Genomic DNA, 27,490 nt, shown 5'->3' with positions numbered 1-27,490 from the left:
TACTTTAAATTTATTTTTAAATTTTCGATTATAATTCAGGAATATTTTTATTTGCTTGCAAAATTAAAAGTTCTCTTAATATTTTTAAAAATTCGATTTTTTTTTTTTAAATTGCTAAAATAATTAAGTTATATTCTAAATACCATAATATAATAGGTATTTTCTTATTATTATTGTTATGGATAACTTAGGTACATAGCGCCAAAACTCATGAATATTTTTTTATATTTTTATTACAGATAACTAATAAAGCGTATCCAAAATTCAAAATAACCAAGTTCCAAAGAGCCGATCAGCTTAAGTCCGTAGGGCCAATTTAATAATACCAAGAGGACAGATTCATTAGTAGGGCTGATTTAATAAAACCAAGAGAACATTTTTACTAAGACCCACAGGGCCGACTCATTGAGGCCCTAAGGGACGAATTTATTATTATGGAACAGCCCGCAACATCTGATTGTTTTTATTTTGAATGAGAGATTTTTCACTTTTTAATTTAAATCGCTTACTCACCAAACTGTTAAGTGACAAATTCTTCTTTGGAGCATTTAAACAACTCCAAATAGCAAACTGTGTCTCTATGGGCTAGCGTTTTTGAGGTGCCCGATATCCCAATCAACCTAGACCCGAAGGGCCGATCAACTGACGGTGATAACTGACTGTTGCCAGCTAGTAAATAATTATTTTCTAACAGAATTTCAAAACTTTCAAGTGTTTGTAAACCCTTAACATTTCGACATAAAATACATTATATTTTACGTAAAATATCCGCAAGCTTCATATTATATTGGTGGAAGTTTATTTAGGCTAAAGGTAATCCTTAAACTTTGAGGCTTATTATGTAACCACATATCAGAATGGTTTCATTTAACAAGTTTGTTACGTTGAGATTATTTCCCACAAAACATCTGCATTAAAATAGTTTGAATGGATGTTTCTATTACGTTTTCTGGCATTTCTATTTAAGCCCTGCTCCAAAAACTAGTGGTTTCCCACTAACAATCCGATCAAAAGCTTAGATATTCTTTTTTGAATTAACATTGTCCATGTATACAATTTAATTTCGTATTTTATTTTGTGAAAAAAACCTTAAGCTGATCAGGACTGAGTGGGTGGACAAATCGATAAAATTTATGTGAAATTGATAAAATTAAAAAGAAAAAATAATAATTACCCAGCGAGTGTCATAATTATGGAAATTTGTTTTTATACGAATGCATCCGTATCGAAATTTGCAATGTCTTTATTATAAACAAATATTTAATTTAATTTATTTTTAATTATAGAAAACCCGTTAAGGTTATATAACCATATTATAAGGTCAAGTCATGTTATGCCTCGTCGGTTTAGTACGGCCAACGTGTGCCTTTAAATCCATTGTAACGTTTAAGTCCATTGTGTAGTATTTTGACTGTCCTGCATTTGTTTTTGTCGGCCTCGTGGTGTAATGGTCCGCGCGTTTGCCTACCATGAGAGAGGTCTCGGGTTCGATTCCCGATATGGTTGATATGAATTTTTTATTTGAAAGGGTGTTTTCACACCAGAATATTTCATAGTCCCCGTACTGGTACCTGAAGCGTAAGACTGATCATCTTACTTTCATGTTACAAAAAATGATCAAGGTACGCTGCGATTGGTGTACCAATGCAGTGCTTTATGCAACATTAGGTCCAGAGAGGAAATGATGATGATGCATTTGTCTTTACTTTTTTTAAAAGTGGTAGTGTTTTTGTTGTCTGGTATTATATTTGATTATGTCAGCTTTTTTGGTTACTGTTATGTCATTGGCTTGTATCTTATATATATGTTTTCTAACGTAATTTTGTATACAATTTTTATGGTCTTAATTTTCGTCTAGTATTTTATGTTCTTTGTGTTTTTGTTTGAGGTCGAAGAGTGTAAGTTGGATTAATGTTTATTTTTTGTTGTCTTTGTATTCTTGTAGTGTTTGTATAATTACCGGTTGTTCAGAAAGCGATCGTGAAGCTCAGTTTGCTTTTAAGATTTAACTTTTAACATTAGCTAAGTACGTCATGATTTGTATGGGGTCTTAATTTTGGAGATGAGGCTTTGGAATGGTGCTACTACTTGTCTGGTGAGTTGCGTTTTGCCTATTTTAATGATTGTCTGTACTACATCGAAATATTTGCTAAACAGGAGAAGCAGCTGGTAAGGGAACAACGTGTCCCTTTAGTATACGTGAGAAAAAAATGGGATGTTATAAAGGGGTTTTGACAAAAACTGATTGAAAACTGAAAATTATTCATTTACTTAACAAACTCATATAAACATAAAATAATACTAACAAATTACAACAGGGATAGAGAATACTTTAAAGAAGGATATATCGAAGTCTAGTCATGCCTTGACTTCCATATTCCTTTTTTTAAGGTATTTTCCATCTCTGTTGTAATTTGTTAATCTTACTGACCCCAATGGGGGTGAAATCCAGTATTAGTTATAAACATTTGAGCAAGCTTAAATTTTGTAATAAAATTACACAATTTAATAAAGTTCCTTTGACAGTCTAACTATGGTTATTTACTCCGTTTTAATACAGTCAATATGTAAAGAAAAACAGAAATGAATACAAAAAAACCTAATTAAAAACAATGTTTTTAGAAAAAAGTAGTAAACATACTCGTAGTTAAAAAATCGTTATAAAACGTAGTGAAAAACACAGTACAAAAATATATTTAAAAATATTAGTACAAAACATAGTGAAAAACAGCAAAAGACATAGAAAACACGATAAAAAACAAATTAGAAAAACTAACATAAAAAACAAGATAAAAAATATAGTAAAGCAAATAGTAAAAAAATATTTAAAAATAAGTAGAAAAAACATATTAAAAACATCGTAAAAACTCAGTAACAGTCAAAGTAAAACCTATATTTAAAGATATAGTCAGAAGTGCCAAATATATATCAATAAAAAAGAAACAATTCAAATAAGGACGTTGACGTAGGAAAGTTGTCAGTGACATGTTTAACTTATGGCACTTACAACATTTCCATGGTTCTGGCATTTTACATATATTATAAAGCTTTTGTCCTATGTGAAAGTATTGCCTCTGTGCTAAAGAAGTTCTAACTATTTGTCAAGAAATCAGATTGCTACTGGAACTCCCGAGTCTCATAATGATGAGAAACTGATGGATGAGTATCTTTGTCAGTCTGAGTGACTACCAATGCCCTCATTTTAAATTTAACATTTTTTTATTGCAGCTAGCCAAAAGTATTATAAAAATTGAGAATAATTGGAATTACCGCTTTACCGCGAGGCTGATATTTATTATTAAGAGAGCGAGAAAGATGAAAATTTTGTTAATATTCAATTAAGAAATGGTCGATTTAATTGAAACTTCTAATAAAACGAACGATACTTGTTATTCCGTAATCCGAATATAAAGAGTTATTACTATATTTAAAGGAGTTTGTTTAGCGGCTTACTAAAGCTTAATAAATATTTCCTTTGATGTAAATTATTGTGATTATAATTAAATTTAATTTGATAAATTTAAATTTCGTAAATGCCCTTTTAAGTCGATTTAAGGGATATAAATAAGCTCAAATATTATTAGACAAATACTATTTAATAAATTCAAGTGAATATTTGTATAAGGTGTTAAATAAGTTGTCAGTTTTTTTCCAAATGAAGAAAACAAGAGAACACAATAAAAATGACAAAAGTTGGATTTGATTTTAAATACATGTGTTTGAAATTATTGTTTTTTTTAATTAATATTTCACCTTCCCTGGCCTCGCACCTTACGTTAAACGGATCATCATTTTAACGTAGTTATGCAGAAAGCAGCCAGCCTTAGAAAAGTGAAACTGAGATAATGGCACTTTTATGAAAATAATTAATAATCAAATCGGTATCATGTGTTTGTAATAAATGCTTTTTAAATGAATATTTCACCTTTCCTGGCCTCGCATCTAACGATAAACGGATCATCATTTGAACGTAGTTATGCAGAAAGCAGCCAGCCATAGAAAAGTGAAACTGAAGTAATAGCACTTTTATAAAAATAGTGAATAATCAAATCTACCCAACAGTTGGAATGTTTTTGACAAATGATAAACAATGAATACATTAGTTTTTTTTTGTATTACAAACAAGAATCTAATAATTTATTTAACCCGTTTTAATAACATTTAAAGTACCGTAAGATTATTCTAGTGCTGTGGGTGTTTACTGCAAATTGAAAAATGCGGTTTTTGTGATCGACTAATTTTTAGAAGGTTATTATTACAGTTTGTTGTATGAAAACGGCCTGGTTATTTTTAACAGAACATAGAATTGACCTCACTGCACCCACACCAATATCTCATTATTTCGAAATTGTGGACTGGCTGCTTTCTGCATAACTACATGTTTTTATTTTAAGAAAAAAACATATTTATAATATATAATATTTCTATTTGCTTTTAGTTTTTATCTGCAACATTTTTATTAGATTTTTTAATATGTATTTTCTTTAATTTCAAGATAAAATACATAAAATAATTAGTTTGAGACCCCTGAAACATTATATACACAAGCAGTCATATTTGCTACCTTGAGAGGTTCATGCTCATTCGGTTGTACATAGAAAGTGGGTACTACTGACTTTGCAACAATAACCGATGAGCCGGAGTGTCAGTCTGTTTGTATAATATGTATACTCATATAAGGGTCTATTTATTTTTACTTTTTTTAAAATTTTTGCGTCTATGTAAGATTTACAAACCTAAAATGCATCTCTTATTTACTACTTTTCTTCAATATTTCACTGTTTTATTATAAACCCTTATTCTTTTATTACTAAACATTACTTTTATTGAGTTCGACCATAAGTAAATTTGTTGCAACACAGAAATAAAACATTTTTGATAAGGGAATATGGAAGTCTTGGCATTTACAAGGCCTATGACCTGTCGTTGGCTGGTTTAAGTGGCTACTCTACACGTTGTGTGACATTCACCATTCTGCCTATGTTTAAACATCCAAATTTCTTCAACTCTTCCATCTGTTAACTTTTGTGAAGTAAAAGAGTTGAAACTTTTATCATGTGTGTCAGATTTATCGGCTGAACAGTGGCCAACTGGTAAAAAAAGAAGTAGACAAATTGGAAAATTGTTTTCAGGCGTTGCCTAGTAGAATTGGTTCAGCCGGATAAATCTCACCCACATTATAAAGGTTTCAGCTCTTTTACTTCACAAAAGTCAACAAATGGAAGAGTTGGGGAAATGTGAATTTTTAAATATAGGCGGAATGGTGAAAATTTAAATATAGGCGGAATGGTGAAAATTCATAGGCGGAATGGTGAAGTTTCAGCTCTTTTACTTCACAAAAGTCAACAAATGGAAGAGTTGGGGAAATGTGAATTTTTAAATATAGGCGGAATGGTGAATGTTACACAATGTGTAAAGTGGCGACTTAAACCAGCCGATGACAGGTAAAAAACCCTGTAAATGCCTAGACTTCCATATTTCCTTCTCAAAAATGATTTCCCTCTGCTGCAACAAATTGAGATCACAATAAATTAATGCCTGTTGTGGTGCAAAAACAAAGGGCGGGCATATTGCCTCAAGACAGTATTATCCTACCAACCCGAAATTAAACCGTGAACAAACATATTAAATAGTTATGTTTCAATTAATTTTTGTATTTGAAATTAAATATATTTTGCTAAAAAAATTTATTCTATAAGATTCCTTTGTTTTAAAGATTGGAATAAAATAGGCGACTAGTACAATAATAAAACCCTTTTGAAATTCTGTTTTGTACATATTTAATGAATTATTCATCCAACAAAATCGGGAGAGAAAAAAAAAAAATTATGCAAGGTGAACCTAACAGTCCGATGTATTCACTCTGATTTGTGTCTCATATATGATGTTAAACATAAAATCAAAAGAAAAAAAACCTTTTACAAAATCTTTAATAAGAGCTTCGACGTTTTCAAGTAGTAAGGGTATTAGTATAAAGATCACAGGCTTCAAGGAAGCTTTTTAAAAGTTTCAATTGATGTTGAAGAATTAATACTTCGAGAAAATGGAAAACACTTCAATCAGTATTTTGCCCGACAACGAGCAAAGAGGATTTGGGAAAAATGTTTTTTTTTCAATAAAATATTCCGGCTATATTTGTATTAAGTGGTTGTAATGTACCATTATATCGCTTTAAAAATACAAAACAAATTTTATTTTACATAAAACGGATATTTTTTTATCATTTTAAATATTGTTTGATGTTTTGAAGATAATGTCGGTCAAATGTCCACCACAGAGTTGTTTAATCCGAGATCCAATTTTCATTAATTCTCTCTCAGAAGGAGCGTAGAATCATATTTGAATATATCGGACTGTGTCCAAAAATCCCCCCACTTTCAAGTCAATAAATATATGAAAAAATATAATCATAACACAAATGTAAGGTAAAAAAAAACAATCTGTGAATTTCTCTAAATATTTTAAAGATAATGCCGGTCAAATGTCCACCATGGCGTTGTTTAATCTGAGGTCCAATTTTCGTTAGTTCTCACATTAGATAAGCAAAGTAGGGTAAAAAATTACTACCCTGGCATCACTAACAAAATTTCCATTTTGTTTCTTCGACAATCTAACAGATGGAAAAATAATTTAATTTTTAAGTAATGCATTTTTTATTTACACATTTATTTGCTAATTACACATGAAATGTGATTGCATCCTGTTTCTTTAAGATCCTAGCAGTATTTCTACACTTTAAAAGGAGACAACACGGCATAGTTGAATTCAAATCAGTAGTTGCGTACTGAGCGACGTCTACAAAGAAACTAATGGGTTAAAACGTAAACCTACTCATTAATGAGTAGTTGAGTCGCCTTCTGTTTGATGTGCGTATGCGGTTTCTGGACAATTCTTAATTCTATGGCGACCACCTTTCTAAGAATTTTCACAGATTTAAAAAAAATCAGTTTCTTCTTCTTTTGACTTATCCGCTCGTCTCCCGAACGTCTTCATTCCTTCCTATCACCCGCTGATCATTATCATTCATCCTTCATGTTTTACCGGCTATCGAGGCAATATCATTGACCCATCTTTTTTGTGTCCTTCCTGTAATTATTTTTCGTATTTGTATACCGCACATCTAAAGTATCATTCCCTTTCCGCACCTTATGGTGCATAGGGCACTGCACTGGTATACCAATCGCAGCGTATCTTGATCATTTTTGTTACATGAATATAAGGTGATTAGTCGTACGCTTTAGGTACCAGTCTGAGGACTATAACATATTATAGTGCGAAAACACCCTTTTAAATTATTTATTTATTTTTATTTGGGAAAAAAACAACAGTTTTTTAAATATATTGTATACAGAAAATAAGAATACATATGAACGAAAATTGTAAAAACAGCCAATTCAAATTTTCCACAGTGGTGTAAGATATTGATTAAGTACATCATCGGTATCAAAATAAAAGCAATAACAAATGTTAGGCACTTAGAAGTTGCAAATAAAATAAAAATACATGAACTTATATACAGTTATAAAAATAAAGTAATAGAAACAAGATAAATTTAAAGAATAAGAAAATTATGAACATAAAAGTACATACATAATTACTCACATCGTTAAACTAAACGGGTGTATTGTCTATAAGGAATTTTATATATTTTAAATGGGAGAGATAAAAAATGTCCGCGTGACCGGATAGAACAGTATAACAATCATGACATGCTCATTATAATAATGCATAATATTTCATATCAACCATGTCGGGAATCGAACCCGAGACCTCTTGGATGGTAGGCAAATGCGCTGACTATTACACCACGAGGCCTACAACTAAATTATTACTACCTATAACAAGTTTATTAAGTTTTAAAACATTTTCTCAACATTGGATTAAACAGAGTGAACATAACTATAAAATTTAAGTTTAAGTAACTATTTAGTTAAGTATTTCAAATAACATTTTTATATATTTTTGTTATTCATGGTAATTTAATGAAATTTTGTTCCAACTTAGGTACAAAACGTCATTAAATTATTTATTTAATTGTATAATTTATTGATTTTTCATATTGTAATGTACTCCATTGAACTTTTTATATGGCTAAGCAAGTCTGAAAAAGCTTTAGCAAAGTCCAAAATAAAATAATGTCCAAAAAAAAAATGAATCAATATGGATTTATTTATTAAACTACCCCAAATAAGAGCACGGAAATTTGTCTCCTTAAGCATGTTTATTTGAATAAGATAAAAAAACACTTTTAAGGATACTTACGAAGAGTTTTGAGAGAGACGAAAAGTACAAATTCGCAAACGCTTAAATCTCTTTAATCGGTCTCATGGATTCTGTTAATCGCTCTTCTTAAAGCACAATTACTTCCCCAGAAGAAAGCGATTTATGTAAATTATGCTTTCTACCAATTATGCACATTTAACTACATGTTTTATTTAAAGTGGCTTAAACGACGCAGCTCTCTGAAATAATGACATTTACTGAAACTTTGACCACACTAATGTTTAAAAAAAAAAAAATATTTTTGTAAGAATGTTTTACAGTAATTTACCAAACTAATAAATTGAATATGAAACTATTATCGGGTGTCATAAACTTTTAAATATGTTATAGAAAAAATATAAAAAAACCGAACACATCTTTTTAACAATGTTTGAGTACGTCCAAATGCTGGCAGACTGGCTGGATTTCCTCCCTTTTACTTTTTCAGCTCTTTTACTTCACGTTGAGGAAATGTGGATGTTCAAACATGGGCAGAATGGTGAATGTTACACAGTGTTTAAAGTGGCCACTTAAACCAGCCAATGACAGGTCATAAGCCCTGTAAATGACTAGACTTCTATATTTCCTTCTCAAAAATGTTTTCTCTCTCTGTTGAAATAAATTTAAACATATATTTTTTTTTTAAATTATTTTATTCAGAATTGAAACAGTCATACACATAAATGTCAAGAACAAAAGTTTTCTAACATAAAAAGACAAATTGAATTATCATAAATTAAGTGAAAGAAGTAAAAAATAAATGTGACCAAAAATAAAGAAACTTAAGTGGGAAATAATAAAGATTTTAACAATATTTAAAGCATTAACTTTGTGGTCAAACATTTTACTAACTGATAAAATATTTGTATATAACCACTTATCGACTTATCTATGTGTACCAGTTTCGAGACGTAAAACATATGACTAATATACCGATCTAAAAAGCATATCTTTGGTAGGCAACCCTTACTTGTACCGATTAGGTTGTAAAAATGTTTTATGTTGTGGGAGAAATGGTTAAAAAGATGGAGGGATGAAAGGAAGAGCGTAAGTTTAATAGGAATAGTGTGACCACTACTTAAGTATTTCACATTAGGAAGGATTTAAAAAATAATGTCCCTTTAATCAATAATCAAACATAGCCTATTATACTATGTTCCATTGTACTAGTCACCCTATACTTATTAAGCTCACGCCCCTCCCTTCATCCCCTCCCTCTTTTTTCAACTATTTCTCCAGCAATATTAAACATTTTCACAAACTAATCAGTGCATGAAAAAAAAAAAAAAATTAATTTATGAAATTATTAATTAATCAAAAAAACATCAATCAAAAATATCAGTTGTGTTTGATTAGAAAACATAAAAAAGGTTTTATATGCTTAATACTTAAGTAGATCGCTATGTTTAAATGCTCCTGAGACGTGATAAGTTATAAAACTATGAAGAAGGTGCATTTATATTTATTACTTTAAATATTGACGGTTTACACATTAAAAATATGTTAAATACCTAAGGTGTTTTTCCTGAAACAAAAAAATCATATTATCCTTAAATTGACAAAATAAATAAAAGGTAATAGGACGCTTGAGTTACACACGGGTGCTTCCAGGTTCGATTCCCGATGAGGACGTAAAAATTAAAATGTGACATTTCTCACTCCTGGGTATTCTGTTTAGAAGTTTACCACTATAACTGGCTTCATGACCTGTTGTGGTCTAAAAATAATAAAAAATAACATAATGGAGGCATTCGAAAATACTTTGAAGAAGGATTTTTAATTGAATGGTGGCATGTCTGGATAAAAGGCGATTAAAAAACTGCTAGTCAAGACATAAAACATACAATGAGAAATAGCGACGATAGACATAATGGGTTAAACAATTAGTATCGTAATGCAGACAACAATTCGTCAGATAAATAGCAGCAAGAAGGGAAAGAAAAAAGGCTGAAGGCATTTAAAAAGACGATACAATAATTTAATTACGTTTTCAATTAATTGTGTTGGCTGCCTTAGGGAATGCTTTTTCTATATTGAAAAATCGAAATGAATTCTCAAATGTTTTTTATCAAAAATTGTAACTTCTTTTGTGGATCTTAATTTGTCTTGAGCCTGAGGGGTATAAACTGTAACAAAATCTAAAAATCGATTGGAGTTTATAATTGGTCAGTTTAACAATGATTGAAAAATGAATACAAGTAATCTTTTTTTTAAAAATACTTTGAGTATGATCGTGCAATTAGAGTTCCTGATAAACAAAAAGTTTTTTTTCTGTTCTCTCTTAATTGATTAATGAATTTTAAGCCAATTAAATCCTTTGCTCCGCAATTAATTAATTTTACTTGTAATTATTTTAAATCATCAGACATTGGGTAGATATTTTATTGTGTTTCGGTTCTATTTCATTTTAGCATTTAAAAACACATTTAATTCATAATTGCGCAATTAAATGATATGCAAAAAAAACTAGATATAAAACAGTACCCAAGATATTTTTGACAAAAATTAACTTAAAAGTTCTATTAATTTTTTAAAAATAAATTAAATATAGGTTTTACTTTTCGATCGGCAGATTACACCTTTAACACCCATAATTAAAACTGAGTTTTTACTCTTATACTCATACAAAATAATAAATTGAACGAGGAAGTTATTAAAGAAAAATTAAGACAAGTTAAATATTCAATGAAAAAATAATTTTTTAAGGTACTTCTGATAAAAAATATAATGAAAAGTTTTAGATAAGTAAAATATAATAATATATTGACAGACAGATTACGGCTCTTGATACGTAGGCATATTCATAATCGTATAAATACAAAGTATTAAAAAAATGTGTTGTATTGATTTAAAGATAGTAAATTAATATATTTATATATCTTACAAGAGTAATAGTCAATCAAATATTCATTTGTATCAACAGAGATAAAGCATATTTTAATGAAGAGAATATAGAAGTCTAGGCATTTAAACTGAAACATTCACCATTCTGCCTATGTTTGAATAACTAAATTCCTTAAATTCTTCATTTTTATATCAAAACTTTATTAATGTGGGTGAACTTCTGACCGAATTATTTCACCTACTACTAGGCAACGCTCTTGGACCAGCCGGTATTATCGAAAATATTTTGAGTTTGTCAAAAAAAATTAAAAACTGGATTCAACCACCTTGGGAGTTATTAATATGTGTATATATACCAACAGGGATAAAGAAAATTTTGTAAACGGGAATAAAAATAATAACTTCCAAGAGGGTTGAATGCAGTTCTTGTTTACAAAAAGGTGGACAAACTCAAAATAATGTTGATTTTTTTGAAGAAAATTCTTAAATTTTTATTTGAAAAAGAAATAAAAGCATTTTAATCAAGTCGACTTTTGTGTTGTTCATATAATCATTTAAAAAAAGTTATCAGACTACAGCCGTATGAGCATTTTGGTTTAACGAGGGTGACGTACCTAGAATGAAAACTGGGGTGCTTTTCTATAGAACTCAATATAATATAAAACTTTGAATTCCACTCGCGAGTATACCGGGAAAACAAACATAAACTTTTATGAAAAATATTTGTGAACGTTGAATGCGGTTGAAACATGTAAATACGAGTATAAACACACAAATGATGTACGAACTGAAATTTGAACATTAAATTTTTAAATTTAAATTTTCTTACCTAAAATATCTTTTAGTTTTTATGTCCTAACTATTTTTTTTTATAAACTGAACTGATAGACTAAAATAGAACACAAAAATATTATAACTTCAGGTAATTTATATAATGCCATTTTTGTAGAAAATCACATCAAGGGCGCTGTTTAATAAATATCTCAACGCGTCTTGGAGCTACAGAGTGCATTGGTGGTTTGGATTCTGGTTTCCTGTTTACAATTATGGTAAATTTCAATTATACAGAGAGGCTAGCGAACAAAATGTTAATTTATTTTGTTTTTTTACGCTTAAGGGGCATATATAAAAAAATGTAAAAAAGTACATGCCAACATACTTAAAATAAAACACAAAATATACAGAAAAAAGATGTGAAATTATTTAAGTTAGAAAAATTAGATAAATTATTGTTAAAAAGTTTACATTGTAAAAAAAAAAACAATAAAGGTAAACAAGGATTTTTAATATTTTCTAAAGGAATAACCCGCTAAGCCTCTATATTAGAGGCTTGTCAGCATGTGGGGAAGAGAGGATATGGACAGAGATTATGAAAATACTCAACATTTGGACCAATTAAGAAAATAATATTTCTTGGATTTTTTTCTTGCAACTGGCGGGAATCAAACCCGCAACGCCAGTTTCACAGTTGGTCGCTTAACCAACTGCACCACGGTGCCTGTTGTAAGTCAGCATATAAACAAAACATGCAAAGGTACAATTTATTTTATTTTATTGAAATAAACGGCACTTAGTGCCTTTTACATATAAGTTGCATATACAATAAAATACATACATGTAAGTGGAATAAGTAAAATAAAGTATTAAAAACAAATTATTACTTCACAGTTATTTACAAATTGAGGAGTCCAAAAAAAAAGAGAATAGAAATATTTTGAAAATGTAAATATATAAAAAAAAAGTAAGCAAGAATATAATGAAAATACTCACAAATTCTGTAAAACAAACAAAGTAAATAAAGTGAAACAACATATCTTGCAACTGTGATGGTTTGATCACGTGGCACGTATGGATGAAGAATGCTAATGCAGATATATATGAAAGAATTAGATTGTTAAGGGTTGGAGCTCTTACTCCAGTTAGGAATTGACAGAAGACACGAGGTTGCTGTATAATGCGTATTTATAACACGGTGAATAAATAATTAATTGCATTATATCGCGCGAGTGTTACGGCGATGAGAAGTGGAGCTGGCTGCACAGGAAACGACTGGGCGTTACCACGCCCTGTTGTCTTTTTATAGGCCGCGTACCTTTGTTCTTCGTGTCTCTTTGGTATGAACGATGTTAGTGTACTGCAGGACGTCGCTCTCGTGTTTTGCTGAATATAATGTAACGAGTTCTATAGAAAACGCTGAGTTTTTTTTTTTTTTTTTATAAAAAGAAATATTTGCGTTCTTATGATTTACCCAAATATTTAATTTTGAGGGCCATTTTCAACGAGTTGTAAATAACTCACTATTAGAAAATGGAATCGAGTTGGGGTAGAGTGGGATTCGAACCACGGACCTTTGGTCCGTGAGTCCGAGACACTAGCCACAGGACCACAACCCGACTAAAATCTGGTTTATATTTCTTCTTGGAGTTGTTACACTTTATTTGAGGTGAACATATTTAGCACGCGTGTGCGTGTGTGTCATCGATCAATAGACTATGAACCCTACATACAAAAGACGTGTCAAAATAATGACGGTTTTCTTGACTTTTTTCCGTTTTGAGCAATAAGCAATGTATTTTTTTTAAAACCGTGGAGAATCAATCGTATCCTAATAAATACTGTTAGGATGCCCACACTGGAAAGCTTCTGTTGGTAACGCTGCTGCGAACCTAACTTCAAGCCGTACTGCGTGCCTTGTTGCATTCTTCATGGAGCGTTCTTCGCGTCTACTTGTGGCTCCTATTCCGACGTCATTATTGTAAACGCCTTTTGATAAATGTAAACTGTTTTAAATTTGTCGCAAAAGAAAGGGAATTTTTTTTGAGGAGACGATATTGAAGTCTGGGCATTTACAGGACTTATGACCTTTAATTGGCTGGTTTATGTGGCCATTTTACACACTGTGTTATATTGACAACTCTTCCTACATTTAAACATCTTCATTTATCTTACAGAAATAAACAGTCGACAAAGATATAATAACATAAAAAGGATACGGCTTAAAGACAGACCAGCGAAGTTTCTAAATAAAAATCTTACATAATAAATTGTGGTACAACAAAAGGGTGTTTTTATGTGTTTTTGTATGAGAGTAAGTGTAGAGGTGTGTTTGTGTGTTTTTTGTGTGGGGGGGTGTGTTCAGGTGTGTGTAAGTGTGAGCATCAGTAAATAGCAAGTGGGATCGTATCGCAGCCAGAAAGAATGAGTGTTCATTTATTTTTAAATAAATTAAGGGGCGAGTTAAATATATCAGCAGATGAAAAAAAAGCATTATAGTTGGAGCAAGAATGATAGAGAAAAGAGTGTTGTGCATAGTCAGTGCTACAGACTGGCAGATGGAATAAATACTTTCTTGTCACATTAAGATTAAATAACATTTCCTTAACAATTCCATCTGTTGCCTTTTGTAAAGTAAAAGAGCTGAAAGAGTGGGTAAGATCATCCAGCTGAACCGATGAATGATTGTGGATGAAGCTAGAAATATGTGTCAGGATTAATGTGTATGGCGTTCTATCTTGACGGCCTAACCCTATGGGGAAATAGTTTAATGGTAGTCGTAGCAGTAATCATCATATTTATATTTATTTTATTTTACACACAAACATTGGAAACGATGGCCTCAGTGGTGTAGTGGTTAAGATACTTGACTTGCACACGGATAGTTCTGGGTTTGATTCCCGGTAAGAACATAAAATCAAAGGTGAATTTTCACAAGCCTAGGCGAACTGTGCTGTAATTCACCACTGTAATTGGGTCTCAAGGCCTGTTGTAGTACAAAAAAAAGAAATTATACAAAATGGTAATATAAAGTTTTCTCGTAGTCCCCAATAATTAGGTAACACATATTTCATTAATTTAATGAACTAAAACATTTTTTAATCTTTGAGACACTTGTTTTATAACATACCACATATTGATTGCATTTTTTTTATACTAGAAACGTGGTAAATATTAATTACAACATTGATAATTCAATGTAGACATTATATTTTCGCTAAAATAAGTCACTTTTGTTAATTTAAAGAGTTGTTCACCTCCTTGCTGACATGGTGGTTGTCAAATTTATACCTCACAGAAAAAGATTTTCCATTTGAAATTTTGAAATCTATAATTTTTTCCATTCAATTATCAAAAAAATTAGTGTTATTGATTATTTTTTTATTAAAATAAAAGCCTGTGACTCAAAGAGTTCAACTTGAAATAAAAATGAGATTTGTCCTTAAAACGAGAGCAATTTTTTTTTATTTATAACACTATGTTATGTTAATAATAAAAAACTAATTGGTTTAAAAAAAAAAACGTAAAAAAGATCGAAAACATATCTGAAAATTAAAGAGTAATTTTTCAGAGACCTTAATCAAACTATATGATTTTTTAAGTAAGAATGTCAATGTTGTTACGATTAAAAGCTGCATAACTAGTAATACTTTTTGTTTAATGTTACTAAATTCGAAACTATAAGGCTTTTGAAATTCATTAATTTCCTGAAAATGGCCTAAAAATCCTTATTTTCATAAGAATATTGGTGGTGGCAAATTACAAAAGTGTATTTAAGTGATCTGATAGCATGACTCGAGTCTAAAAGCACTTTGAAATGAGATATTAAAAAAAATCACTTGATCTGATTGAAATGGACAAAACACATATAACTGTTTTTCTCTAAACGATCTTTTTTGACTTTGAAAAATCACTCTTCAATTAAAATTAATAAAATTTTTGTCAAGTAAAGCAATAATATTTTGGCGAGTTTATTAGTTGCAAATACTGTGTCTTTCAAAGTGGAGATGTCAGAAGAAGTTTTTTTTAATAAAAATCTTTTACTGGTGAAACCGAATAATATGACACAAAGTTATACGATCGACTCGTCCCTTAATATTGTATGACGTTGATGGTAATAACGATGGGGATGAATGAAAAGTCGTGGGAGTAAAGAAGAAGAATGTAGCGAAAACCGCCAGCAGAAATTTTCCATATCTCGCTAAGAAAATTAGATTTCCGCGGAAATAGACCTAAAGATTATCAGCTTTTCCAGACAAAATGCCTCACGAAGGATGTTTCTTAAGAGGAAAGCCACAAAAATCAAAATAACATGCTATTTCGACAGAGATATATCAACTAAGATGAGGAAACCAGTTTAAATGGGGATTTAAGGAAGTCTTGGCATTTACAAGAATTTTAGTCTGACATTTGCTGTTTTTAGCCAGTCATTTCTAAAATGATCTGTTTTAACTCCCAAAGGACTTCGACATGCAGGAGATATCAGCAAAAACTTTTTTTTTTCATATGAACGTAGTGTCCTAGAGTTTGGTTCGCTGATTTGGAATCCTCAATATAATACTTACAAAAGTCGTGTTGAACATATTCAAAGCTATTTTTTTAGACAATTAGATTTCAAAAATAATGTTTCTTTTTCAAGTAGAACTGAGTCCGCTAATTTTCACAAGGTTCAAAATCTCGCAACTCGGCGTACCATGTTGGATATGACCTTTCTCTACAAAATTGTTAATAACGTAATTGATAGCCCAGAAATTGTTAGAGGCATTTCATATCGAGTCCTTCTCCGTAGAGCTCGTCAATCTGTACTCATCGACATTCCTAACTCAATGACTAATTATTTATAAAATAGCACTCTACAAAGAATACAGATTACCTATAGTGACAGTTTTAGTGACATCGACATATTACATTGTAAAAACAATATTTTTATCAGATCTGTTATAAAGACATTTTAAATGTATCTCCTGCTAGACTTTTAACTTTTAATTTGATTTTAATTTTATCTTTCAATTTTAACTTTTTTATTTTTGCTTTTAATTTAAACTTTTAACTCCATTTTAATTTAAACTTTTAATTTTAATTTTAACTTTTACTTTTGATTTTAATTTTAACTTTTGATTTCAACTCTTAATTTATACTTATTCATATATACATCTACTACCTGCATCTAATAAATTATTGTTGGTTGTGAATTTAAATGTTCATGGAAGCAGAGAGAGAGGGAGGAAAGTAGAATGGGAGCAATACAATGTCTTCTCCCTTTTATGTTATTTTTTTTTTTTTTTTTTTAGATTTCAATTATTTTTCCCCCCTCCTCCTGCATTCATAATAAATTAGTGTGAAATCTGTAATTGGTCTGAGTTTTTTCAATTGTTCTTTTGTACCTTGTTTTATATGAAGACTATGATTTCCTTAATAAATAAATAAATAAAAAAAATAAGGACGAATGAGATGTTAATGGGGTTCCACGAGAATGGATCCCATTTAGGCAGGCCGTCACCAAAACTTCACGTAAATTAATAATCTTTGCATTGCATAAATTTTTTGGTAGAATTATTTTATGCTAAACTGTCCGAGCCCGCTGATTGTGCCAAAAAATCATAGTGACTTTTTATCACAGTGTCAAGTGCTATGAGAGTGCGCTCACTGTGGCGACGTGAAAATACGGTGGCAAAAAGTTCCAGCGGCTGGCGACATAAGCGTGACGTGACTGTCACCCGGCCTGTACATTGCTATGGGAGTGCGCTCACTAGAAACTTTTTGTCACTCTGCCGGCAGACGCCTACCAAACGGACGAGTGTTGTGAATTTTTGCAGTTATATTTAAGATAAACGTATTATTACAACAGTGATGAAGAACATTTAAGACAAGATGATATAGAAGTGAAGTCATTTATAGAGCTTATGACCTGTCATTGGCTGGTTTAAGTGGCCACTTTACACACTGTAAAACATTCACCAATCTTCCCATATTTGAACATGTATATTCGTTCAACCCTTTCATTTGTTGATATTTGTGAAGTTATAGAGCTGAAACCTGTATTTATGCGGGCGAGATTTAAGATGGCTGCTTCTCTGCAAGAAAATGATGAAGACACATTCTTAAAAAAAAATAAATGCGTACTACAAAAAAATTATGTTTTCGTAATATCAGCATATGTTAATTTGGTTTTTCTTTTATTTTTCTTTTATTTTCTTTTCATGGTCTTATCATACCATATTTGTATGCTAATTTTTTTTTAATAATCAAAAAAGGAATGGCCCACGCTCAGACGCTGAAGTTTTTGTGGGCATTTTTTCCAATTTATGTTATAGCTTAACTTTAAGATGTATTTTTCCAAAGTATATTTTTGTAATTATATTTCTTTGTAAATAATATATGTATGGAAAAAAAACAGATAAAAAAAACATAAAAAAATAGAGAAAAAACAAGCATTGGATACGAACAAATTAAAGGAATTCTCTGATATTCATTAAAAAGGGAATTGCAGGATGAGAATAAAATTAAATTATTTCAAAACTGTTTATTGACTACGAAAATAATTTTAAAACTTGAGAGGATATTGACAAAATTCAGAATACAGGGAGTAAAAATTTCCATAATCGTTCATTATATAAAGGATGTACCCAGTCGTGTTTCTTTCGTTTAACTTTCCTTCTGAGCAATTCAAGAGCGAAAATCACTGCGACCTCTTCGAAATCCATCGCTAAATGAACATTTTGTCACCAGTAGTGAGTAGTGAGCGCACCTACAGTGACACAACGTGACAGTGACAAAAAGTCACAGTCAGGAGGTGGTGTAACTGGATTTGCATTTTAAATTGTTTGTTATGTGTAAATACAAATACTCAATTGGAAATAATAATTTTAGTTTAAAAATATTCACCCAACATTAAACCTTATCAAATTGAGCATCTATGTATAGCTTAATGTCAATAAAATGGGTTCCTAACTTTCTTAATAATCTATTTAATGGCAAATGATGTATACAGTTATGTGTGTGTGAGATGAAACCCAAACCCTGAACAAGGGTTTTCAACAATGTATTTTCCTGTTAAAATTATTGAAATATGCTTTTAAACACGCAATTTTGGGTGCTTGGAAGATATAAATAAAAAATGGAAGAGCTCCAGTTATTATAAGACATTAATACCTGATGGACGAAAGTTTGAAATATTAGGGTGTTTAGGAGTTGATGGCGCGTAAAAAGGTTCATGGAAGTTGAAGGGTAAAAAACTCGTTGTACGTCTTCCTCATATTTTCCAACAGGTAAAACCTTTTATGTTCCGACACTTATATCACCCGTTAAAATTTTAACATAAACGTGAAATTACTTTTGATGGTTTCTTCGTTATTCTTAATTTTAACGACTTTACGGGAATTTGATACGGTTTTATTTTTCAAAATATCGTAAACTGATCTTAATTTTGATTAATTTTTTTAACTAGTTTGCTATTATTGTATCTTTATTATATTACAGAAATGACAAGTGTGTGTTTGTCTATTATAAAAACTCCTCCGAAAAGATATAATTTATTTATTTTTATTCTAGGTGCAATTTCTAGATCCACTGTGCTATTTTTAAGCTAAAAATTTTATGACCCTCTTCAATCAAACTCATTCAACGGTAAGTTGTAACAACGTGAAATTTAGACAAAAACTTAATGAAAAAATAGATAGTTATAGATTATTCATTTATTTGAATAACAAAAAACAGACAAATGTTAGATTATTATGCATGTATAAGAAGACGATTTTTTCTAAATGGTTGGTATTTGGTATACCAGTAAGGAAAAAAATTTTGGAAATGAAATCAAATATTTTTCACCAATTTTTATAAAAAAATTAAAGCGAATAAAAATTAGCTAATTTCATTTTTATTTTATTTTATTTATTCAAATTTATACATCTAGATCGCGCCAAACTAATAAAACAAACGTTTAATTTATATTTAAATGAGTTTCTAAATCAACATCGTTGTTTTTAAGCCTACTTGTTGGCCATTCTTAGGTATAAAATCAACCTCATTCAGGGTTATCAAGGTGAAATGAAATTTCATATTACTAATAGGTATGAATATTTTGTTTAAAAACAGAAAACAAAACTATTTTTAAGTTGAATTTTTCCCGGCTTTCTTCTAAGTAAAACCAAACACTTATTACACAGTTTTAAAGTATTTTTTTCTTGGCTTTCTTTAATATAAAATTGAATCTATTAACGGTTTGTTGTAGCGGAGTAAAATATCAAAATTTTCTTCTGTTATGAATGATGAAACCACGATGAAACTAATAACACTGTAAAGAAAAAAAACTGGATAATAATTCCATTAAACTAGCTAGTAAAAGGTTATATGCCCAGCATGTCTAGATTCTATTCCTCCCCACCCCTGCATATTCAATTTCTCAAAAAAATAAAAATTTCAAGCCAACTAGAACATGATTATAATACCAGAGAAAATATAAAAATCACATGTTCATTCAGAAAAAAGGGAAATATACAAAATTAAATTTTATATGTACAAGGCAGTGAAAAATAATATTAAATAATAGTATTTAAAAAAATCAAAATTAACACTGATGGTTAAGAGAATATGCGGTAGGTAAGAATTTATTTATTTATGAACTTATTGAGTCTATTAAACAATGGTAAATAAATTTCTTTATAATATATGCAGGTACAATTAAAATAAAATAAAACTAAAAAAAATTAAAGCTAGGAAAAAAAAAAAATAATAATTACTACCTAAAGACAAGATTATCGTAGTGATTGTTATAATCTAGAAAGACTTGCACCAAAAAAATCCAGTCATTTTTATATTTTCATGTAGGTATTTGAACATTGTCTTCCTGTCACTTTCTCGCATATGCTTTCTAGATACAGTACAAAGAAGATAACTGCGGGATCGACTGATTTATTTGACTTTATTACAAAAATCGACGTTTTGCTGCCCCGTTTTCTACACCTGAGAACTGAACTGATTTACATGTTTTTTTTAAAGATCTATCAGTGTCGGAATTTTTTCAGTTTTTCAAAATCATTTTTTTAATTATTTTTTTTTATTTATTTAAATCTAGTCATATATTGTACAATAATACGGTTATAATATAATATATACTCAAAACTAGACTTAAAATGATTTCAAACTTTTAATTATCGATATACGTAATGTGTCATAAATAAAGTTATATTATACAATAATAGAATTCGGAAAACCATAAATAAAATGTTTGTGCATATTAACCATTGTTAATTTAAAATAAAATGACAAAATAATATTGTATATACTCATCACTACTCACCCACGACGACAATGCCTGCATGCTATCGCTGATTTCCCTTGTAAATTTATTATTATTCAAGTTGAATATATCACTTGCATTGGCTCCAATAATATTGTTATATAAGTTGCAAATTCTATGAATGCATGAATTTTTGCTGCATTAGTCTTTACATTGGTGCATCTAATAATTTGTTGTGGCGGGTACGTTTAAAAGGTACATGGAAATAAATTAAATTTAGTAAATTGGGGCAGTCAGGAATGCCATTTAAAAGCTTAAATAGAAACATTAAGTCAGCAATCTGTCGTCTATTATCCAAAGAATTTATTTAAAAATGTTTGCTTCATTATATTTATTGAATTGGTAATCATTTATTATGATAGACATTTGAATAATTTATTTTGGAATTTTTTTATTTTATATTTGTGACTTTCATAGTAAGGACACCAGATTTAAGTTGCATGTTCAAGCTGACTTCTGACAAATGCGACATACAAAATTGTTAGGGTATTTATATCTTTAAACATTTTAGTGACTCCAGTGACAAAACCTAACAATTTGAATGCATCTCCCGTAATATGCCTGACATGTTCGACATAGTCGAGTTTACTATTTAAACGAACACCGAGGTCCCGAGTTATTTGAACATTCTTAATGGATTTGGTAACAACGTTATATTGATGATGAATGATATAAATGTTTCGAGTAAAGGTGATATGAAAGCATTTGGAAATGTTTAAATATAATTTATTACGAGCACAATATAAAGAAAGGCGGTCCAGATCATCTTGCAAACACATACAATGTTTGGTGATATTGTCGGTTTAAATATTTTGACGTCATCAGCATAGAGTAATAAAGATGAGTGATTTATGATATTTGTATACCGTACGTATGAAGAATGCAGATAAAATTGGGCACTTTTTTGTTGTTTTTGGATGGTCTTAGCTCCCAGAAGAAACAATTTATATTTAAAAAAAGACAATAGAGACTAGTTTTATAAAAACTCCCTGGAATTAAATATGCATACTAAAATATGCAATACATTTATAAAATAAATAAATAGAGACACGCCAATGGTGTGTAAATCATTTCTTAAGTGATATAAGTCCCTAAAACAACGTTTCCTCTTAATTCGTGGAATCGTTTAAATATATTTGTTTTATGTATTTAATAACGTTTTTATGATTTAGTTGTTAATCATCCAGTAAATAAACATGTAAATAATAAAATAAATAAATGTATTTCCCTATTCCCTCCACAAAATGTTATTAACCTTTGATCCGATATCCAACAGTATCGTAAAGAATTTTCGGTTTCTCTTAAGATAAGTGTTTAAGTTTCCTTACCTCGACGTAAAGGGACTCCCTCTCGTGCGGGGGCAGGTCCTCTGCCCTTCTCGGCAACCCCAGGGCGGATTCCAGCGGGGGCGGCTGCTCCGCCCTGGCTTCTCCCGCCCTCAGGGCCCCTAACCGCCTGTTCTCTTGTTTCCACGACAGGGCGGTGAAGCTCTCGAAATACGACCCGTCTGTTTCTTGCACCCTGAAAAATATATAAACCAGATGTACTGTAGCTACGCAAAAGTAAACTTTTTGTACTAATGATAAAATAAGAAATTAATGTTATTAATTACATAACGCTTATTCAGGCAAAAAATTTATTTACGTGTATAATATAAGTTACATAATATTTTGTCGGTAAACATTTGAAATGCCGCAACATGTACACAGTTATTTCTGTTGAAATATTTACGACTTTCATAATATATCTACGGCGGCCTCCGTGGTGTAGTGGTCAAGACGCTTGACTCACGCACGGAAGGTTCCGGGTTCGATTCCCGGTGAGAACACAAAAATTTAAATGTAATTTTTCTCAAGCCTGGGTGTTCTGTGATGTGATTCACCACTGTAATTGAGCCTCCTGGCCTGCTGTGCTGCAAAAATAAAAATAAAAATAAATAAAAATAAATAAAAATAAATAATCTAATAAGGTTAATATGACGGTCAACTTATGTGCAATGCCTGCCAATAGTAATGCCAGTAGGAAGAGCAATGTCTTTACTGAACCGTACTGAACAGCATAGATTGTTTCATATTCCGATATACAGGATCAACCTGCTGATAGTTATGCCTGTTGGAAGAGCTACCGCTATGCTGAACAACATCGCTCTGGATATTGATCTGTTCCACGTATCCGAAGAGGTTTTCCGAAACAGGATTCTCCTACTACTTTGACATGAATCTCTTTCATGTTTTTTTTTTTCTTTTTTATAATATGTACATATTAAATGTATGTTTGTAATGTATTTGTTATATTTAAATAAATGAATTGAATTGAATTGAATTGAATCTAGAAAAAAGGGTAAATGTCAGAAATAATAAAATTCCAAAGAATACAATGCAAAAAAGGTAATCAGAAATAATTTTTAAAATATAAATTATACAAATTAAGAATCACACATAATAAAACAAACAAAATAATGGTATCATTAAAATCAACAAAATAATAGTAAAATATAGTAGTATTAAAAAAAAAACAAAATAAGAGTATCATTGAAATCAACAGAAAATGAATATATATAAAAACATAATTGAGATATGTTTTCTAGAAACTCACTCAATTAGTCAGAAATAAAAGAAATAAGAGCAATAAATCATATGCCAAATAATAGTACGTACTAAATTAAATTATACAAAAATACATAATGAAAAAAACATAGAATAATCAAGATATATAAAAAGCAAATAAAAGTACAAGTATGGAAGGAAAGCAAATTTGTTTATTTTTTCTAATCTCGAACATTAAAACAAATATTATGTACATATATATATATTTGTATTATATTACGTTATAAAGGTAAACTGACATTGTTTAGGTACATATTATATGTGCTTTTTAAAAGTAAAAAAAAAACCGAATTTAATTGTAGTAACTCCTGGCATAGAGGGAGGATATGTTACGAGACAAGATTCCACAAGATGGACCCCTAAAATTATAAGATGGAGACCTTGGGAGAATAATAGATTTCGAAAGACCTCAAAAAAGATGGTCCGACGACATAGCCGCTGTGGAGGGTAAAAATTGGGTTCAAGCAGCAACCGACCGAAAGAAATGGAAGAGACCTTTATCCAGCAGTGGAGAACAGAATGCTGAAGGAGTAGAAGAAGAAGAACTCCTGGGAACGTAATTCAACTTGGAAATTGAATTAAATTGAATTAAATTGAATATTGAAAAAACTGTTGGGTTGTAGTTCCGTGAGTAGTATTGGGGACTAAGGATCAGAAGGTGCAAAGTTCAAACCCAGCTCCTCTCCAACTTGTTACCCATTTTAATTACATAAATGTATTATTCCAACAAGAAAAATGCCCCAAATTTAAATATTTGTGTTTTGATAAAGAGTGTAAATAAATAAATTATAAGAGCGCAAGTACACATTGCATCTAAAAACTCTAATATATGTAAAAATATAATAAATTATCGGTTGAGATTTTCAGTATTCCTTCTTAATATGTTTACACGTTGGTTAAAACTCCCTTTTTATTGAATAATTAATGCTTATTGGGAACAAAAAAAGCATTTTATCGAAAATTGGAGATAAATCACCAATACAACAAATGTTTTGCTTGTTGCGTACGTAGTAAAATAAAATAGTAATTTTAACATATAATTATCTCACACACTCTATACATCTCACTCTCGATAACACAAGTATATTCGAGAGCGAGAGAGATAATTTTGCGAGTCGACGCTCTTTATTAGCTCCCCGATTTTCATTACGGGCGGTTCTTTTGCTCGCGCTGCAAACGTGAGTTTATGTTTTATTTCATGTTTTTAGCAATTAGATAAAAAATATTATCACTTTTGATTTGAAGCAATTGCCTGTGAGTATGACATTTTTCCGATATTTTGGATGTGTAATGACTACACAGCGCCGTAATGCGCGGATGTTTGTGGGACAGTAAGGGAAAGGTCAAAGTATGTGTCAATTTTATAGTTCTTAATTACCAGTTAGATAAAGGGTAAAAAGTAAGGATTTAAATATCCATCAGATGTGATTTATCCCCAAAGAGTTATATTCGAAGTCCCATTTGTGAAAAATAACAACAGTGCTATTCTGAATCTTCTCAATCTGACTTTTTTTTGTTCACATATGGCCACACTGATGATTAAACGTTAAATAACTGAACACGATGATTTTCATTTGGAACATTATTGCGACCTCAAGCATTACCCAAAACAATTGATCAAATTGTATTAACCTCGCTCTACCGAGAATCAAAACTACCACGGCCAAACATCATTATACTTACGTAGGACGGAAGCTTTTCAATAATTTACCTCAAAATCTACGTCAAGAAATAAATTACGAAAAATTTAAGGATAGATTAAAGAAAAGCTTCTTGACATAACTCTTGACATCTTGACATTAACATTAACTGTATTTTAAAAAAAAGAGATGTATGTTTAATATGTGCCCGTGTTTACAAATTTTGTGTTTTTATTTAATATATATTTTTTATATATATATATATATTTTTTTATTTTTTTTAGTGTTATATTTTCTCAATTTTTAAAATTGTTTAATTTTTTATTTATTTTATTATTTTGTTTTGCATCTTATGTTTTATTTTTATGTTATTTTGTAAACTGGCCAAACACAAGAGCTAGACTCTTTTTTGGCAAGTTCAACCTTAAGTGTTTCATTTTTCTACTGAATGTATTGTTTATTTATGCTAAAATAAAGGTTTTAAAAAAAAAAAAAAAAAAAATAGTTTTTTTAGTTTTTTAAACAGTTTTATAATGTCGAACTATGAAATGTCAATTACAAAACTTATTTGACGTTAAATCGCCAGTGTGGCCATAAATAAAGCAAAGTGTAGTCATAAATAAAAAATAAATCCACAAATTAGCCAATCTCTACCCCTGCGAGAAAATAGCACCCCCAGATCATAAAACTGTATTTAAATAAATTTATTATAAACAAATAAATAAATTCAAGTTTTAATAAGATAGAAAAAGAATGATAAATCTCCATTAATGCGTGAAATACATCAGCGATTTTTCCCTTTAAATAAAGTTAAAGAAAACTTTTGAAGCGTTGTATTTTAACAAGCGTCAAACACCCGACCCGAGTAGGCTCTGATGTAAAGCGTTTATTTACACACCACTGAATAGAAGTGGTTAACAAAAATGTAACTGCTGTTTTAAAAAAGTTGCCCTCCCGAAACACCTTAAACTGTTTTAAAAACTAAATCACCAAAGGCAGAATAATTTAATTTTTTTGAAATTCGCTTACGAGTAAAATTCTCAACTCTACGCCACACTCCGTACCGCGCTTCGCCATAACTTCAAATCTTTATCCATAATACCTACCTACTCGTATTATAATTTCCCAAGGAAAAAGTACATACACATATACGCATGAAATCTCCCCGACCTGTCCCGCGTGGTACCGTGCCTTTGTCCATTCGTATCTTGAAACCAAAATTTTGAACACCACGAAGTCGTTTCCGTTATAATAAACACCAAAAATTGAAGGTATTTCCACAACGGAGTAGCAAAATAAAATGAAACAAAAACGGAATAACTCTATAGTTGTAAAAAAACTGTGAGCTTACACCGATTAAAAACAACTGCGTTTTAAAGAAACCCCGTTGAAATTTTGCTGGGTGTTGATTTCTAAGTTTTTAACCTATCCATCTAGACTCCATACAATATTTTCAGTATTTGATGAGGTCCTTAATCAGCTCACATTTTTTTTAATGCCCACCCTGATGTTCGATCTTTTTTGATGTTAATTCATAATTAGCACATCATAAACACAAATGTCTAGAAACATTAATACCTTACTTTAAAAAGGGTTTTATATTTTATATAACAAATTGACCAAGTAATATAAAAGGAATACCAAGTTTACTAAGTGGTTCAATTTAAGTGTAAGCTTCCATTCATTACAATGAAATTATTTCTTATTATTTGAATACTTTATTTTCCCTTTTATGTATATTGTAAAAAAAATAATATTAAATAAAAAAAAATTAAAAAAAATAGAATTAAAGAAACTCGCCTAATTTAACTAAAACAGATTCACATGTTTGCTCTGACAACTTCTTGTACACCTATACAATATTTATTATGAATGGAAATTTATTATAAATGGTAAATTAATATTAATGTACATATAAACACGCATAAAATCCGAATGAAAACATAATTATAGGTATGCACACTGCACTAAACTGTTATTTTTTAAACGTCTTCGCAAAACAGCTTAGTTTGTGAAACGTTAACTGTTATTGCTACTTATAAAAAAAACTGAAATGCTCATCTCTA

At 30.2% G+C, this 27,490-nt stretch overlaps 1 protein-coding gene across 1 annotated transcript in view; it reads right to left on the bottom strand.

Annotated features, from left to right (window-relative positions):
- Positions 1-27,490, bottom strand: part of unc-13-4A (BAI1 associated protein 3) — a 197,699-nt gene that overhangs the window by 148,579 nt on the left and 21,630 nt on the right. Inside the window, exon 3 of the mRNA XM_088225028.1 lies at positions 22,507-22,699. Coding sequence (XP_088081154.1) covers positions 22,507-22,699 — 193 coding nt within the window. The remainder of the gene's footprint in view (positions 1-22,506; positions 22,700-27,490) is intronic.

Source organism: Micrasema longulum, unplaced genomic scaffold, assembly GCF_059751315.1.
Source record: "Micrasema longulum isolate JH-2025_06_02 unplaced genomic scaffold, ASM5975131v1 h1tg000323l, whole genome shotgun sequence".
NCBI classification, from domain to species: domain Eukaryota; kingdom Metazoa; phylum Arthropoda; class Insecta; order Trichoptera; family Brachycentridae; genus Micrasema; species Micrasema longulum.
This window is presented reverse-complemented; position numbering and strand designations above follow the sequence as displayed.